Below are 14,841 nucleotides of genomic sequence, written 5' to 3'. Positions count from 1 at the left end.
TTCTTTTATTTTCACGTGACGACCTAAAGTAATGGCTGGTACATTCTTCCTTTTGAAACAACAAAATAGTTTAGAGATTTTGAGCGGTAAGAAAGAACTGACTCCGAATAGAGTTGTGAACTGGCCATTCAGGACTCTATAGTGAGGATTTTCCTTCTAAACCTAGTTATGGTGAAAAGAGAAAGAAATGAAAAAGAAAAAAAAATTAACATGGTTTTTGTTATTTAAATTATTACTATTAAACCAGTCATTAATTTAGGGACGCCACAGCAACTGCACAACTTTTCCCCATCCCACACCTGTTCCTTCCTGCACCACTTTCTGTGCACTCTTCCAAGTGGCAAAAGACACTTCACTCTTCTCTGGCTCCTTATTCTCCACAGTCAGGCCTTGGAAAGAAGTTCCTTCAGTTTCATCAGCACCAATGAAGGAAAAGGCTGACAAATGACTAACCAGCAAAGCTTCTTCTCCACTCACAATAACCAATCTCCCATTTCTGACAAACTTCAGCTTTTCATGCAAGGTTGATGTCACGGCCCCAACTTCATGGATCCACGGCCTACCCAACAGACAACTATATGTAGCTCGGATGTCCATCACCTGGAATGTAATTTGGAAAACAGATGGTCCGATTGTAATAGGTAAGTCGACCTCCCCAATGACTGACTTCCTTGATCCATCAAAAGCTTTGACGACTACCCCGCTTCTTCTCATGGGAGGCCCCTGGTAGGAGAGTTGATCTAATGTTGTTTTGGCCATTACATTCAATGAGGAACCAGTGTCCACAAGTACATTTGACAAAGCATCAGACTTGTAGTTCACTGATATGTGTAACGCTAGATTGTGGTTTCTTCCTTCCTCAGGAAGCTCTTCATCGCTGAAACTTAAATTATTGCATGCAGTAATGTTTCCTACTATACTGTCCAGCTGATTAACAGTCACGTCCTTTTCCACAAAAGCTTGGTCTAACACCTTCATTAGAGCCTCACGGTGTGCTTCTAAGTTCAACAGCAAAGACAAGATAGATATTTTGGAGGGAGTTTGCAGCAGCTGGTCTACCACTTTATACTCGCTCTTCTGGATCAGTTTCAGAATTTCATCATGATTTGCATCCTTGTCGGTCCCACTAGGTTGGCCTATTTCCTTCTTTGTACCAGGGCCGTTCACTGTCACTTGTTCAACTACCGGATCATTCACTTTCTTTGAAAACAATGTGGGGATAACACGCCCATTCCTCAGAACCTTGCTGTTACTGACGATGTTGTCTACATAAGTCGCAGGAGTTAGAGAGGGGAGAGGCACCTCCTGTCCACTTTCCACCATTGGGACATTATACTTGTAAGGGACCACTTTTAGAGAAGCATAAGGCACGGGTCCTAGCAAGCTAATCACTAGTGGAGTAGTAGCTGGTCTCCCACTGTTATAACTTATTTCCAGCTGCTGGAACTCAGGGGTAATAACACACACTTCCTTGTCTTTCCTGGTGGTGATTAATTCTTTGCTGGCTATCAACCCTTATACATCCTCTTGTACCTTCTGGCATCCTTTCACATTCACGGAACACACTTCACACGCTGCATGATCATGGTCAAACAGAGCTGCCTCGCACATCTTGATATGTATTGGGACCAGGGGAGTCCTAATATTGTGAACATTGAAAATGGGGCAACCTTCTTGGTCATCTTGGACCATGTTAACAGAGGATCCGTGGTTAGGTAAGGGATTGGCCTGGACATTGGGACTTGAGTCGGAGTCTTTGAAGGTCAAAAGTTTCGCCTGGATTAGCTTTTGGACTTCAGTCTTGAGAGCAAGGCAATGCTCAACATCATGGCCGGGCACTCCTTGGTGGAAGGCGCATGTTAGGTCGTGCCGGTACCAGGGGGGTAAAACATCTGGTGTTCGGGGAGGTGCCCTGACCTGGACATGGTTTTTAGCGAGTAGAGCGGGAAGCAAATCAGCATACTTTATCGGGATTGGATCAAAGGTCACTTTTTGGCGGTTTTGTGAGCGATATGGTTGTTGAGGGGTTTTGCGATTTTGTTGTTGTTGAGGGTATTGTGGTTGATGGTATTGTTGTGGGGGATACTGTGGTGGAGGATATTGGTAAGGGTAATGTGGCCTTTGTTGGTGATATGCTGGGTTCGGGATAGTGGATGCGACATTCGCAACCTGATGGTACGGGGTGTAATTCTGCTAGGGTTTACCATGGGCTATCATTCCCACCTCTTGATCTTTCTTCTTCGCAAAGTGATTTCCAAACCTCTTGGTATTACTTGCAGCAGGAGTACTTTCCACGGTCAAACGTCCCTCTCGGACACCTTCCTCTAATCGTACACCCATGTTGACCATTTCGGTGAAGTCCGTTGGTGCACTTGCAACCATTTTCTCGTAATAAAATTGACTCAGGGTCTTCAAAAATATCTTTGTCATTTCCTTTTCTTCCAATGGTGGGACAATCTAGGTAGCCACTTCCCTCCAACGCTGGGCGTACTCTTTGAACGTTTCCTTGTCTTTCTGCATCATTGCACGGAGTTGATCACGATCTGGGGCCATGTCCAGATTGTATTTATACTGACGAATGAACGCTTCACCAAGATCATTAAAGGTTTGGATGTTTGCACTGTCCAGATTCATATACCACTTCAGAGCAGCGCCAGTCAGGCTGTCCTGAAAGAAGTGGATGAGCAACTTATGGTTATCAGTATACATGGACATTTTCCGCGCGTACATCACCAAGTGACTGCGGGGACAAGTGTTTCCTTTATACTTCTCGAAGTCTGGCACCTTGAACTTGTGGGGAATAGTAACATTTGGGACCAAACATAATTCACGGGCATCCTTCCCGAACAGATCTCTTCCTCGGAGGGCTTCGACTTCTTTTTGCATACCATCAAATCTTTCTTGGAGTTCATCCATCTTATTCGGAGCTCCAATACTTTCAGCATGGTAAATTGGCTCAACCTCTTGTTGAATAGTGTGAATCAGTGGTGCTGAATAAGTCATTGCAGCTTGAGGGAAAGATGTGCCGGGTTGTGGAACCGGCGCTGACTGCTGAGCGAAAGGAAGTGGAACTTTAGATACAACGGGCTGGAGATTTCCATAGGCTGGAGGTGGCATTCCCCATGTACAACCTGGAGGCATGAAAGGCTGATCTACAATAGCAGCGGCAGCTTGAGAATTCTGGGCTGACAGGAGTGCATTCATCATGGTCGTCAACCTATCCATTCCTTCTCGTAAAGTGGCAACCTCCTCTTTGAGACTTTGATTTTCTTGCTCAATTAGATCCATTTTTTTCCGATTAGCCCTGGTGTTGTAAATGCGAGTTGGTTTGTGGAGAATTCGTCGGGCCACTTTCTTCGGACGGCGGCTGATTAACCTTTTGAAGTGGTGAACACAGTGTGAGACTCGATTCGGAAACTATGAATGCAGGATGATGCATGATTATGCTTATGCAAAAAGAAAGAAAAAGAACAATTTATTATCGAAGGACTTGTTGAAGTAATTGTAAACATCATAATCTGAACACTTCACTTAAGCATTGAAATATTACAAAGAAACTTTTTGTTTACAAGTCAAAAGATTTAGAAGCCAAAAAAACTAAACATAAGGTCCTAAAAGCTTCAAACTCAAACTCCCGGAGTAGATGGATCCTCGAAATCCGGATGTGCACTAGAGAGCGAATCCATAAACCTCCTCCTCCTCTTGGAATCCTGTCTGAGCAAAGCGTCCTTTCGACGGAGTAAGTCATCTTTCTCAATTATCCTCTGATTCTGAACGAAAAGCTCATGATCTTTCTGTGCCAGCTTTCCCTTCAAGGTCTCATTCTCACGCTCGAGCTCCTGGTATTTTTTCTTCCAAGTATCCCTTTCAAGCCGCATTTGAATCAACTGCTCATTGCATTCCTCTTTGTTATCAAAGGGCACAGGTAAGGATGGTGATGGAACGGTTGAGGATACGTGCCTGGGTAGGGGGTAGGGTAAACCAAGAATCGAAGCTCTGTCGATGACCCACTGAGTATAGGATCCATGTACAAAACCCGTCCTTCTTCCTAACTGATTCCTATCAAGCCTACGAACAGTGTGCCAGGCTCGCACAAATCTCAATCTCATGCCTGCATGGTCCTCGTGGTTGAGGTAGAATTCACCGGTTAAGGAGAGGTTGTTAGGTTTTTCCTTCATGGGGTATCCAAACTGGCGTCTGGCAAGAGTGGGGTTGTAAGTGATTCCCCCACGTGTACTGATGAGGGGTACATTGGGAAACTCTCCACAACTGTCGATGATTACTCCAATGTCACTAGCTGGTTGGTACCAAAGGATATCAATTGGAGTGAGGGACATGATTCTCTGAGGCCAACGGGTTTTCTTTGGATTAGTCTTGAAAAGGTGGGTTTGGGGTAAATGTAAAGTAAACCACTTGTATAGCAAAGGTGCACAACAAGTGATAACTCCGCATTTCTTTTGTGTTCTGTGGTGAATGGAATGGTAGGTGTCTGCAAGTAAGGTGGGGACAGGGTTTCCGGATATGAAAATTTGGATTGTGTTAATGTCGATGAAATCGTCGATGTTAGGGAAGAGTATAAGGCCATAGATGAGTAGGGCAAGGGTGGCTTCGAAGGCACCGGTACTGGTGGCTTCGGCAAAGGTGTAGGCTTTTTGGTAGAGGAAACTGGGAGTTAGGCCTTGGAAGCCTCCTTTGGTAGTAAGGTTACTGATTATGTCGGAAGTTTTGAGGTGGAGGGCTGCGGCGATAGTTAAAGGTTTAGGAGTTGGTTCGAGGCCACTGAAAGGTAACTTGTCAGACACCGGTAAGCCGACTAGGTAGGAGTATTCTTCCAAAGTGGGGACAAGCTGGTAATCTGGGAACGTGAAACAGTGATAGAGAGGGTCATAGAACTGGACCAAGGTATTAAGGATCCCCTCTTCAACGTTTGTCTTGAGGATGCTGAGCAAATTCCCGTAGCGTTTTCGGAAGTCGTCCGGACTAACTACCAAAGATCCTAGCTTCCTTAAATTTGTCAAATCCGGGTCCTTGAAGTTATACTTCTGAGTGTTCCTCTTTGTGAAGTTCATTCCTACGATGTTTACAACAAAACTTGTCTAAATCCTTCGATACTTGATGAAAAAAAAAAAGTTTATGAATGAGTGCATGTATGCATGGTTATGCTAAAGGAACGGAGAAAACATGGTGAGGTTAAGTTCGTAATGTTGGAGCTGAGGGTAAACACGCCATTTGGTAAGGACTATGGTTTCACATGTACCTGTATCACGGGTTCTACCAAGTTCCCAAAGTCATTGACCACTTCCGAATATTGTCGGATTACGGGACTACTCCCGGTCCAACAATGTTCGTAGGAAAGTCTCGTTTGAGTGTAGTATCGCGTATCGACCAACTCAAGACTACTCTTGATTAGCCACCGCACTACGTCCTAAAAGGCCAAGATGGGTTAGGTAACTAAAGGTCCTCAACTTCATAGGTCACTTAAAAATAACAATGCCAAACACGACTACTCATGTTGACATGGTACTACTTTTAAGAGACCTCCATTGAGCGGGGTTATCACATGTACCAAAACCCAAGACTACTCCTGGTATGGCACTTTGATTATACCCCATCCTATCTTATGTTTCCCTCAAGTCCGGGTATAGGACTTATCTCACCACTCACGTAAAAGATAAACACTTAAGCACGTATTTACAATTACAAATAATAATAAAGCATAAAGAAAAACAAAATAGGTTCAACCCACTTAGGATTTTGATCCCCAGTGGAGTCGCCATTTTTTTGTCGCGGTGATTTTTGGATATCAGGCTATTAATTAGCGTTGACTCGCAATTTTAAGATTCACCACCGATCTTTTATTTTTCCGAGGAAAAGGGAGAAAGTTCGAAAAAAACCCTATTTTTAAGAGAGATCAAGGTCCGGGGGTTGGTTATGCAAAGGGAAGGTATTAGCACCCTAAACGTCTATAGTACTCTATAGGAACCTTTTGCTTATTTTTATCTTTATGCTAAAATGATTATTTGTTTGTAAAATAAATACTTAAATGTATAAGGATTAAAGTGATGAGTTTAAAAGAAAGAAAAATGTTTTTGTTATTTTGTTGATTTGGAAAGACAAAGTCTTTTGCCTACATACCCGAATGGGATCAAAATCATGTAGTTTGGGGTAAAAAGCCGAGTGATTGGTTTTGGTTGATTTTAAAGTTTGAAACAAAAGTTTAAGAAAAATAAGAGGCCGTAAAGGCATAGAAGAATAACATGTGAGTTTGGTTGATTTTAAATTGGAAAATGTTTGATTGATTAAAAGTTGATTAAAATTTGATAAAAACAAAGATTGACTTTTTTTTTATTATAAAATGTTTTTGGGTTTTGGCTATTTGACTTTTTTTATGAAAATTTCGATTAAGTCCTAAGGTCCAGAGACTAAGTTATGCAGAGATAGGTCCAAACGCGCCGGATCCCTCAAAATGACATTGGATCAAGTGAGGGTCCTTTTCCTCGGATACGGTCATAATTACATTATCGTCCTCGGCATAAAGCATAAAAATTAATGTGGGTGTCGGTGCATATTCTCATTTATATTTTTATTTACATTGGACCTAGATACATTCTAATTGGCAATAAAATAAATGACAAAAATAATAAAAAGTAACAAATAAAAAAATGCAAATGCATTAGAATAAATATGCTAGAAGAAATAGTAAAAAATGCATGAAATGCAAAACAATAAATAAATATGGTGCATAAAATAAATAAAGAAAATAAAAGGCAAGACATAAAAATAAATATAATGCTATAAAATAAGCATGATGCTAAAAATAAATAATAAAAAAATGCAAGACATAAAGTAAATATGATGCATAAAATAAAAATAATAAAAATGCAAGACATAAAGTAAATATGATGCATAAAATAAAAATGAAAAAAAGAATGCAAGACATAAAGTAAATATGATGCATAAAATAAAAATGAAAAAAAGAATGCAAGACATAAAGTAAATATGATGCATAAAATAAAAATGAAAAAAGAATGCAAGACATAAAGTAAATATGATGCATAAAATAAAAATAAACAAAATAGAATAAAAAATGCAAGACAAAAAAATAAATATGATACTGGAAAATAAAATGCAAGGCGTAAAATAGATATGGTGCTGGAAAATGAATAAAGAAAATAAAAAAAATGCAAGGGCATAAAGTAAATATGATGCATAAAATAAAAATGAAAAAAAGAATGCAAGACATAAAGTAAATATGATGCATAAAATAAAAATAAACAAAATAGAATAAAAAATGCAAGACAAAAAATAAATATGATACTGGAAAATAAAATGCAAGGCGTAAAATAGATATGGTGCTGGAAAATGAATAAAGAAAATAAAAAAAATGCAAGGGCATAAAGTAAATATGATGCATAAAAAAAACTACATATTTTGAATTCCTTTTTTTCCTAGTTCTCGAATCCACAGTTATTTTTTGAAAACCAGTATTGATAAAGCCTAGATCTAGCCTTGAATCTTAGAAAAAAAAAAGTGAACTACCTTTGTCCTTATGTTATCGTTTAAGCTTCAGAGTAAAATCGATTACAGCTTGGGTTGTGTGGGTTATGTAATTGAAGGCGGCGTGTTTTGTTTTTTGGTTTAGGGTGTGATTTCCGTTTTGTGGTGGTGTGGCGTGGGTGTGTGATTTAGTATGCTTTAGGCCGCGTGAGTGAGTGGGTTACTGTGTTTGTGTGGGTTTCTGTTCTAATGTTTTGATTTCTAGAGAAAGAAGTGAATAGCATGAACAAGATGATTTTGGTTTTTTTTTTGTGTTGGTGGTTCACGGAGGAGGAGGGTGGCGCTGAGTGGTGGCCAGTGGTGGTACTGACTGGTATTGTGATTCTGACAGATTCTCTGACTCTTACTGTGCATTGAATGCACTATTTAAAGGACAGTATAAAATAATAAAAAGACAAAAATGTCTCTCTGGGCCTGGACAAAATAATGGACCTAAAAATGACTTAAAATAAATAAATAAAAACAATACAAAAAAACAGCAACAATAAAAAACGAAAATAAAAGTAGAAAAAAAAACCAATAATAAGAAGGTAAATAAAAAAAAGAAAAATGAAAATAACCAATAAATATAATAAAAATAAAATAAAAAAGGTCGCCTTCGGGAAAAAAATGAGGTATTTTAAAATAACTCCCTGCCGAAATTTCGTCTGAAACGACGAAAATTTCTGGTTTAAAAGACGAGAGAAATGAATTGACAGTAGGTCAAAAATGGGGTATGACAACTATGTTGTTAAGAGAATAAGGAGTTGAAGAGAAACTTAACCAAAAGTAAAAGCGGAAATTAAAATGCACAGCGGAAAGTAAAAGAGTAGGGAAGAAGGAGATAAACACACAAGAGTTTTTATATTGGTTCGGCAACAACCCATGCCTGTATCCAATCCCCAAACGACTTGCGGTCCTTGAGATTTCTTTCAACCTTGTAAAAATCCTTTTACAAGCAAAGATCCACAAGGGATGTACCCTCCCTTGTTCTCTTTGAACCTAGTGGATGTATCCTCCACTAGAACTGATCCACAAGAGATGTACCCTCTCTTGTTCTCAGTCAACAACCCAAGTAGATGTACCCTCTACTTGTACCACAAAGGATGTACCCTCCAATGTGTTAAGACAAAGATCTCAGGCGATTAAACCTTTGATACTTTGTGAATGGGGATACAAAAGAATTCTCAGGCGGTTAGTCCTTTGAAAACTTTTGTATAAGGGAAAGGGAAGAATCAAAAGAATTCTCAGACTGTGTCGTTTTGAATTCTTTGACAAGGGAGAAGGGAGACACAAAAGAATTCAGGCGGTTAGTCGTTCGTTCTTTTGGAAAAGGGAGAAGAGAGACACAAAAAAAATTCAGGCGGTTAGTCCTTGGCGAATTCTTTTTGGCAAAGGGAGAAGAGATGAAAAGAATGAATAGCACAAGTTTTCAAGGTTTAGAAAACCAGAAAACTTTGGAAAGCTTTTGGCACAAAGAAGAAGAAGTTCAAAGAGATTCAAGGCTTGTAAAGGATTGTATTAGATTGATTGGATTGATATAAAATGCAAAACAAAGCCTTGCTTTTATAGACTCTTCATGTCTGGTCAAGAGGACCATTTAGAAGAGTTATGACTTTTAGAAAAACTTAAAACCAATTTGAAAATGTCAAAAACCATTTGAAGAGTTACATCTTTTGATTTATTCAGAAACAATCACTGGTAATCGATTACCAAATCAGTGTAATCGATTACACAAAGCTTTTATGTGAAAGGATGCGACTCTTCACATTTGAATTTGAATTTCAACGTTCAAAGGCACTGGTAATCGATTACAGCTTTTTTGAAGTCAATTGCAACATTGTAAATTCATTTTAAAACTTTTTCAAATCCATTTTGCTACTGGTAATTGATTACAATAATTTGGTAATCGATTACCAAAGAGTAAAAACTATTTGGTAAACATGTTTTGAGAAAAATCCATGTGCTACTCAGTTTTTGAAAAAATCTTTTCATACTTATCTTGATTAAGTCTTCTCTTGATTCTTGAATCTTGAGTCTTGAATCTTGATTTTGATTCTTAGAAGCTTGATCCTTGAATCTTGATTCTTGATTCTTGAAATCAACTTTCCTCTTGAATCTTGAAGTGTTCTTGATTCTATCTTGAACATCTTGAACTCATTCTTTGATAGACCTTTGAGCTTTTTGTCATCACCTTTGTTATCATCAAAACATCTTTGAATCAATCTTGATTCATCATGAAGCTTTGCTTCTACAATTAGCACCCCACGCGTCCGTCACAAGAGACAACAGCCTTTAATCAAGTGTGCAAATATGACTTCAAAATGTTTTATTTTCCTTTTTTATGTCCTTTTTGTGTTTTTTTGCTTTTAATGTTTTTTTTATTTTTTATCTTTTGGTGGTCGACAAGGGTGTTTCCCTCGCTCCTACATATCCTCAATTGCGATGAGGAAATCAGACCTACGTAGTTCTTTGAGAACTGAACGTTGGTTAACTTATTTTTATCATTTTTTGCAAGATATATTTTGACCGAACAAAATTCATTTAAGGCATTGGACTATTTAAACGATCTTTTGATTTTTGGAAAGGAGGGAAATGTTAAGGCGTTGGCCCATTAACGATCTCTTGGTTTTGAAAGGAGAGAAACGTTAAGGCGTTTGATCATTAACGATCTCTTGGTTTTTGAAAGGAGAGAAACGTCAAGGCATTGGACCATTAAGGATCTCTTGGGGTGGTCGACAAAAGCGGGACTTTTCCTCCTACGTATCCTCAACTGCGATGAGGAAATTAGACCTACATAGTTCTTGCAAAAGCGGTAAAGTTATGTGTTGATTTTATGCTTTTGAAATTTGAATGGTCCATGTTAACCGATAAAAGCAAAGAGGACCGTTTAAGGCGTTGGACCTTAAAACGGTTTTGAGTGACTTTTGCGGACGAAGCTTGATTTGTGAGTTGATTTTAGCTTTAGTTTCACTTTGGTTATTAGTCAATTCATTCAAGGAAATTTCCAAAGAAAAAAACGTCCGATTGATTTTTTTTTATTATTTTATTCAAAGATATTTTGATTATTAATTTGCCCTTTTCGATTTAACCGAGATTACAGCGTGAACGATCAGTTGGATTTTATTTTAACAGTAATTAAACGAGATTACAACTCAAATGATCGGTTGAAATTCATTTTATCATCTGTTAGGTGAGAAAACAGCTTAAATAAACGGTTAAAGCACGCTAAAAGGGGGTACAAAAAACAAACGAAATGAAAATAAAAGTACACGAAACAAATAGGGACCACTAAGGGTGCATAGAATGAATTGAAAGATTCGATTTCGGGAACTTACCGGTTGAAGACCGAAGAATGAACGAAGAACGATGAAGAACGGTGAAGAATCTCCACGAAATCGCTTACGGAAACGTCTCGGAAGCGTTAAGGAAGAAACTTGACTTGGATTTTTTCAGGGAAACAATTTTTCTCACTAATTTCGAGAGAATTCTCAAATACCAGAAGGGCTGAACCTTTTGCTCTGCCCTCTTTCCCCTATTTATAGGAGAAAAGAGGGAGGTGGTTACCGCCCAGCTCGCCCAGGTGAGCAGGGTTGCTTCCACCAGAAGGCATCGCCTTCTTTTGGAACCCTCAGGAAGGCTCAAGTGGGCCTGGTTGCTATTTGCACCCTGTCATACCCTAATTTCGTCCAGGGATTATTATTTGATGATATGCAACCTTTGATTGGCCGCTTCGAGATACTTGGCACCCTTTGTTGCACAATATGTGAAGTCCCGAGACGTGCCGGAAATCAAAAGGAAGCAGGCTTACGCGATCCGTGAAATTCCGTAATGTGACGAAAACCGAAAGGAGGTGTTTTTGCGCAATCCGTGAGTTGTCGTAACTTCTTCAAAAGCTAAAAAAGAGTAAATACATAATCCGTAAGGATTCGTAACCTTGCAGAAGGAAAATAAGTATCGTTACGAAATTCATAAAGTTTCGTAAACTTACGGAAAAAGAATTACCAAAAAAAGTAAAGGGGGGTGTATTTAGTAAAAAGGGGGGTACAAATAGCAATCAGGCCCACTTGGGCCTTCCAGTTTCTTCCTCCAGAAGGCCGTTGCTTCTGGAGGAAGCAACCTTGCTCGCCTGGGCGAGCTAGGTGGCAAGCTCCCCCCCTATTTTGCTATAAATAGGGGGAGGAATGAAGGGGGAAAGGATTCAGCCTTCTTGGCACTTCTTATTCTCTCGAAATTGTTGAGGAAAATTGTTTCCGTGAAGAAACTCCAAGCCGAGGCGCTTCCGTAACGTTTCCGTGAGTAATTACGCGAAGATTTTCAACCGTTCTTCGACATTCATCGTTCGTTCTTCGTTTTCTTCAGTCTTCAACTGGTAAGTACCTCAAACCGAGCTTTTCAATTCATTCTATGTACCCGTGGTGGTCCCCATTTGTTTCATGTACTTTTATTCTCATTTTCATTCGCTTTCTATACCCCCTTTTGACGTGCTTCAGTCATTTATTTAAGTCGTTCCTCGCCTAATCTAAAAATAAAATAAATTTCCATCGATCATTTGAATTGTATCTTCCGTTAATTTCTGTTAAAATGACTTTCGACTGTTCGGTCGTGCCGTAACTACGTTGGAAATAAAAAAAGAGGTAAAATAATAATATAATAATAAAAAATTACCTTTTAGTAAAATAAAGCGAAAAATCAATCGGACGTTTTCTCTTTGGGATTTCTCATTCTTAATCGAATTGACTAATAACTAAAGTGAAACTAAGGCTAAAATCAACTCGCCTAGTCAAGCTCGTCCACAAAAAAGGTCACTAAATAGGGTTTGAAAGTTTATCATCTCATATTTCCTTATCAAGTAAATGGATCATTTTTAAGGTCCAACGCCTTAAAAATGATCACCTTTCAAGTAAAAAGAATCGCTTGATTCACGCTTAAGAAAGAACTACATAGGTCTGATTTCCTTTTCGATGGAGGGTACGTAGGAGCAAAAGCCCCGCTTTTCTCGACCTCAAAAAAATAAAAAGAAATAAAAGTCAAGGTAATACAATTTCCACAATTCTAAAAAAAATAGGCTGTTGTCCTTCGAGACAAACGTAAGAGGTGCTAATACATTCCTCAAACGTAAATACAACTCCCGAACTTAGAATTTTCATTTTGACCGGTTTCCTTTGGTTTTTTCGACGTTTTCCACAAATAAACGTTGGTGGCTACTCCGCGCATCTTTCCTCCTTTGGAAAGCACACCCGTGAGCCTCGCTTCGCTCTCCCGCAAAAGGGCATGTTGCGATAGTTGGCGACTCCACTGGGGACTATTTTTGTGAGTTAGGCCTATTTTAAGGAATTGTGGATTTGTGAAACTTTGTGTGTGCATTTGTTGAACTGTGTAAAATGTAAATAACTGTTGTCTATTTCGCATTCTTTACACTGCATTCTAAGCACCCACGGGTTTGAGTAAAAAAGGGGCCCTACACTCGGGTTCATGGGAATTTAAGGAGTGGAGGTGAATCTATCATCATGCTAGGTCTCCGACTTGCTTGATAATAGTGAAACCTCGTCTAGAGCTTTCTCTCTTTATAATGTGTTGTCGCTGGTATTCCATACCGCCACAATATTATTATCTTGAGTGATGATACCTCTAGAAAACAGCCGTGTGAGTTATGAATTGTTGGGGAGTACTTATTAGAGACCCCTAGATATTGTCCTATAGGTTCCCAAATAGGGGCAAAGAGCAAACACGCTCCATGCCATTTGTTCTCATGCATCTTTTTGGTAAATAGCACTAGTTTATAGTTTTTCTAGTGATGTTTGGTTTCTTTAGAGTAATACGTAACCATTTTAATACTACGTTGAGGCGCCATCATGCCCAAAACGTAGCATTAAAATTGGATCTCTGCGGTCTCGTATGTGTGAATTATCCCTTTGTGTTGTTTTCTTTCCGTTTCATGCATACGCATTGCATCATTCATGTCAGAGTCTTGATCCACCCCATTTTTTTAGGTAAATGATGGGGACAAATCAAAACGGCAAAAGGTTTTATCAAGTCAAGGTTAAAAGTCTAGATGTCACCAGCCTCAAGGAATTGGGACGATTGATGGGACCTCTCCAAAGGCAAGCCTTCCGCAAAGTGTACGGGAAGATTCTAGATTTGACCGCAGCGGAGGTATTTACGGAAGCTGTCATATCCCTTGCCCAATACTATGACCAGCCGTTGAGGTGCTTCACGTTTGGGGACTTCCAAATGGTACCGACTATTGAAGAGTTTGAGGAAATACTAGGATGCCCTCTTGGGGGAAGAAGACCGTATCTTTTCTCTGGGTTTCTTCCCTCCTTGAGCAAGATTGTAGCTGTGGTTGGGGATTCGGCAATAGAGTTGGATCGCATGAAGCAAACTCGCAACGGCGTAGTAGGCCTGCCACGGAAACACTTGGAAGGCAAGGCAAGGGATATGGTGAGCCAAGAGAAGTGGGGCCCGTTTGCGGATATACTAGCTTTGTTGATTTTTGGGGTTGTCCTCTTTCCAAACGTGGACGGTTTGGTGGACTTAGCCGCGATTGATGCTTTCCTCGCATATCACCATAGCAAGGAGAGTCCAGTGGTGGCCATCTTGGCAGATTTGTTTGACACCTTTGACTGGAGGTGTGAGAAAAATAGTGCACGGATTGTCTGTTGTTTACCCGCTCTCTGTGTGTGGTTGGTTTCACACCTATTCCAACAAGACACAAGACACCCGTGTCCGCTTCAATGTTATCGCTCATGCGCCGAAAAAGGAAGAGTCGATTGGGACCAACATTTGGCTGGGATAGGAGGCAGGGCAATCAATTGGTTTCCTCGGTGGAAGGAAGGCAAGGAGGGAGTTCTTTTCTCGTGTGGGGACTACCCTAATGTTCCATTGATAGGGACGAGGGGTTGTATTAACTATAATCCCGCACTTGCCATAAGACAGCTGGGGTACCCCATGAGGGGAGCACCAACAAAAGAAAGTCTCTCGCCTTTCCTTGTGAGGGATGTAGGGGCGCAAAGTCTCAAGGTGATACAAAGAGTCCACAAGGCGGGGAGAAGTCCGTTAAGAAAAGACAAGGAGCTTAGAGGCATCCGAAATGGCGTCATCGGTGGTTATCATGGATGGCTAAGAGTTCACACGCGAGGGTTAGATTGGCTCTCCAAGTTGAAAGTTATCGACGAGGAGAACTTCGAAGCTCCGGAGGAAGATGAAGAAGTTCGAGCTCTAAAATTAGAGCTAGGGAAGGCAAGACTCGCCAAGGAGAAGTTCAAATCAGCCGCTACACACATCCGGAAAGAGAGCACCGAG

General features: G+C 39.9%; 1 protein-coding gene and 1 pseudogene across 1 annotated transcript; both read right to left on the bottom strand.

Moving 5' to 3' along the window:
• Window positions 1–255: 255 nt before the first annotated feature.
• LOC114378890 lies at window positions 256–3,288 on the bottom strand (annotated as a pseudogene).
• Window positions 3,289–3,626: 338 nt separating this feature from the next.
• On the bottom strand, window positions 3,627–5,069 carry LOC114378889. The gene has a single exon (XM_028337478.1). The coding sequence runs from the start codon at window positions 5,067–5,069 to the stop codon at window positions 3,627–3,629; it is 1,443 nt and encodes a 480-aa protein (XP_028193279.1).
• Window positions 5,070–14,841: the final 9,772 nt, after the last annotated feature.

This window comes from Glycine soja, chromosome 12 (genome assembly GCF_004193775.1).
Source record: "Glycine soja cultivar W05 chromosome 12, ASM419377v2, whole genome shotgun sequence".
Lineage (NCBI taxonomy): Eukaryota > Viridiplantae > Streptophyta > Magnoliopsida > Fabales > Fabaceae > Glycine > Glycine soja.
Note: the sequence above shows the minus strand (reverse complement) of the source record. Positions and strands in the feature narration are given on the sequence as shown.

What these genes read in the sequence shown, in the direction of transcription:
- LOC114378889 (XM_028337478.1), bottom strand. Translation starts at nt 5,069, where the DNA reads ATGAACTTCACAAAGAGGAACACTCAGAAGTATAACTTCAAGGACCCG.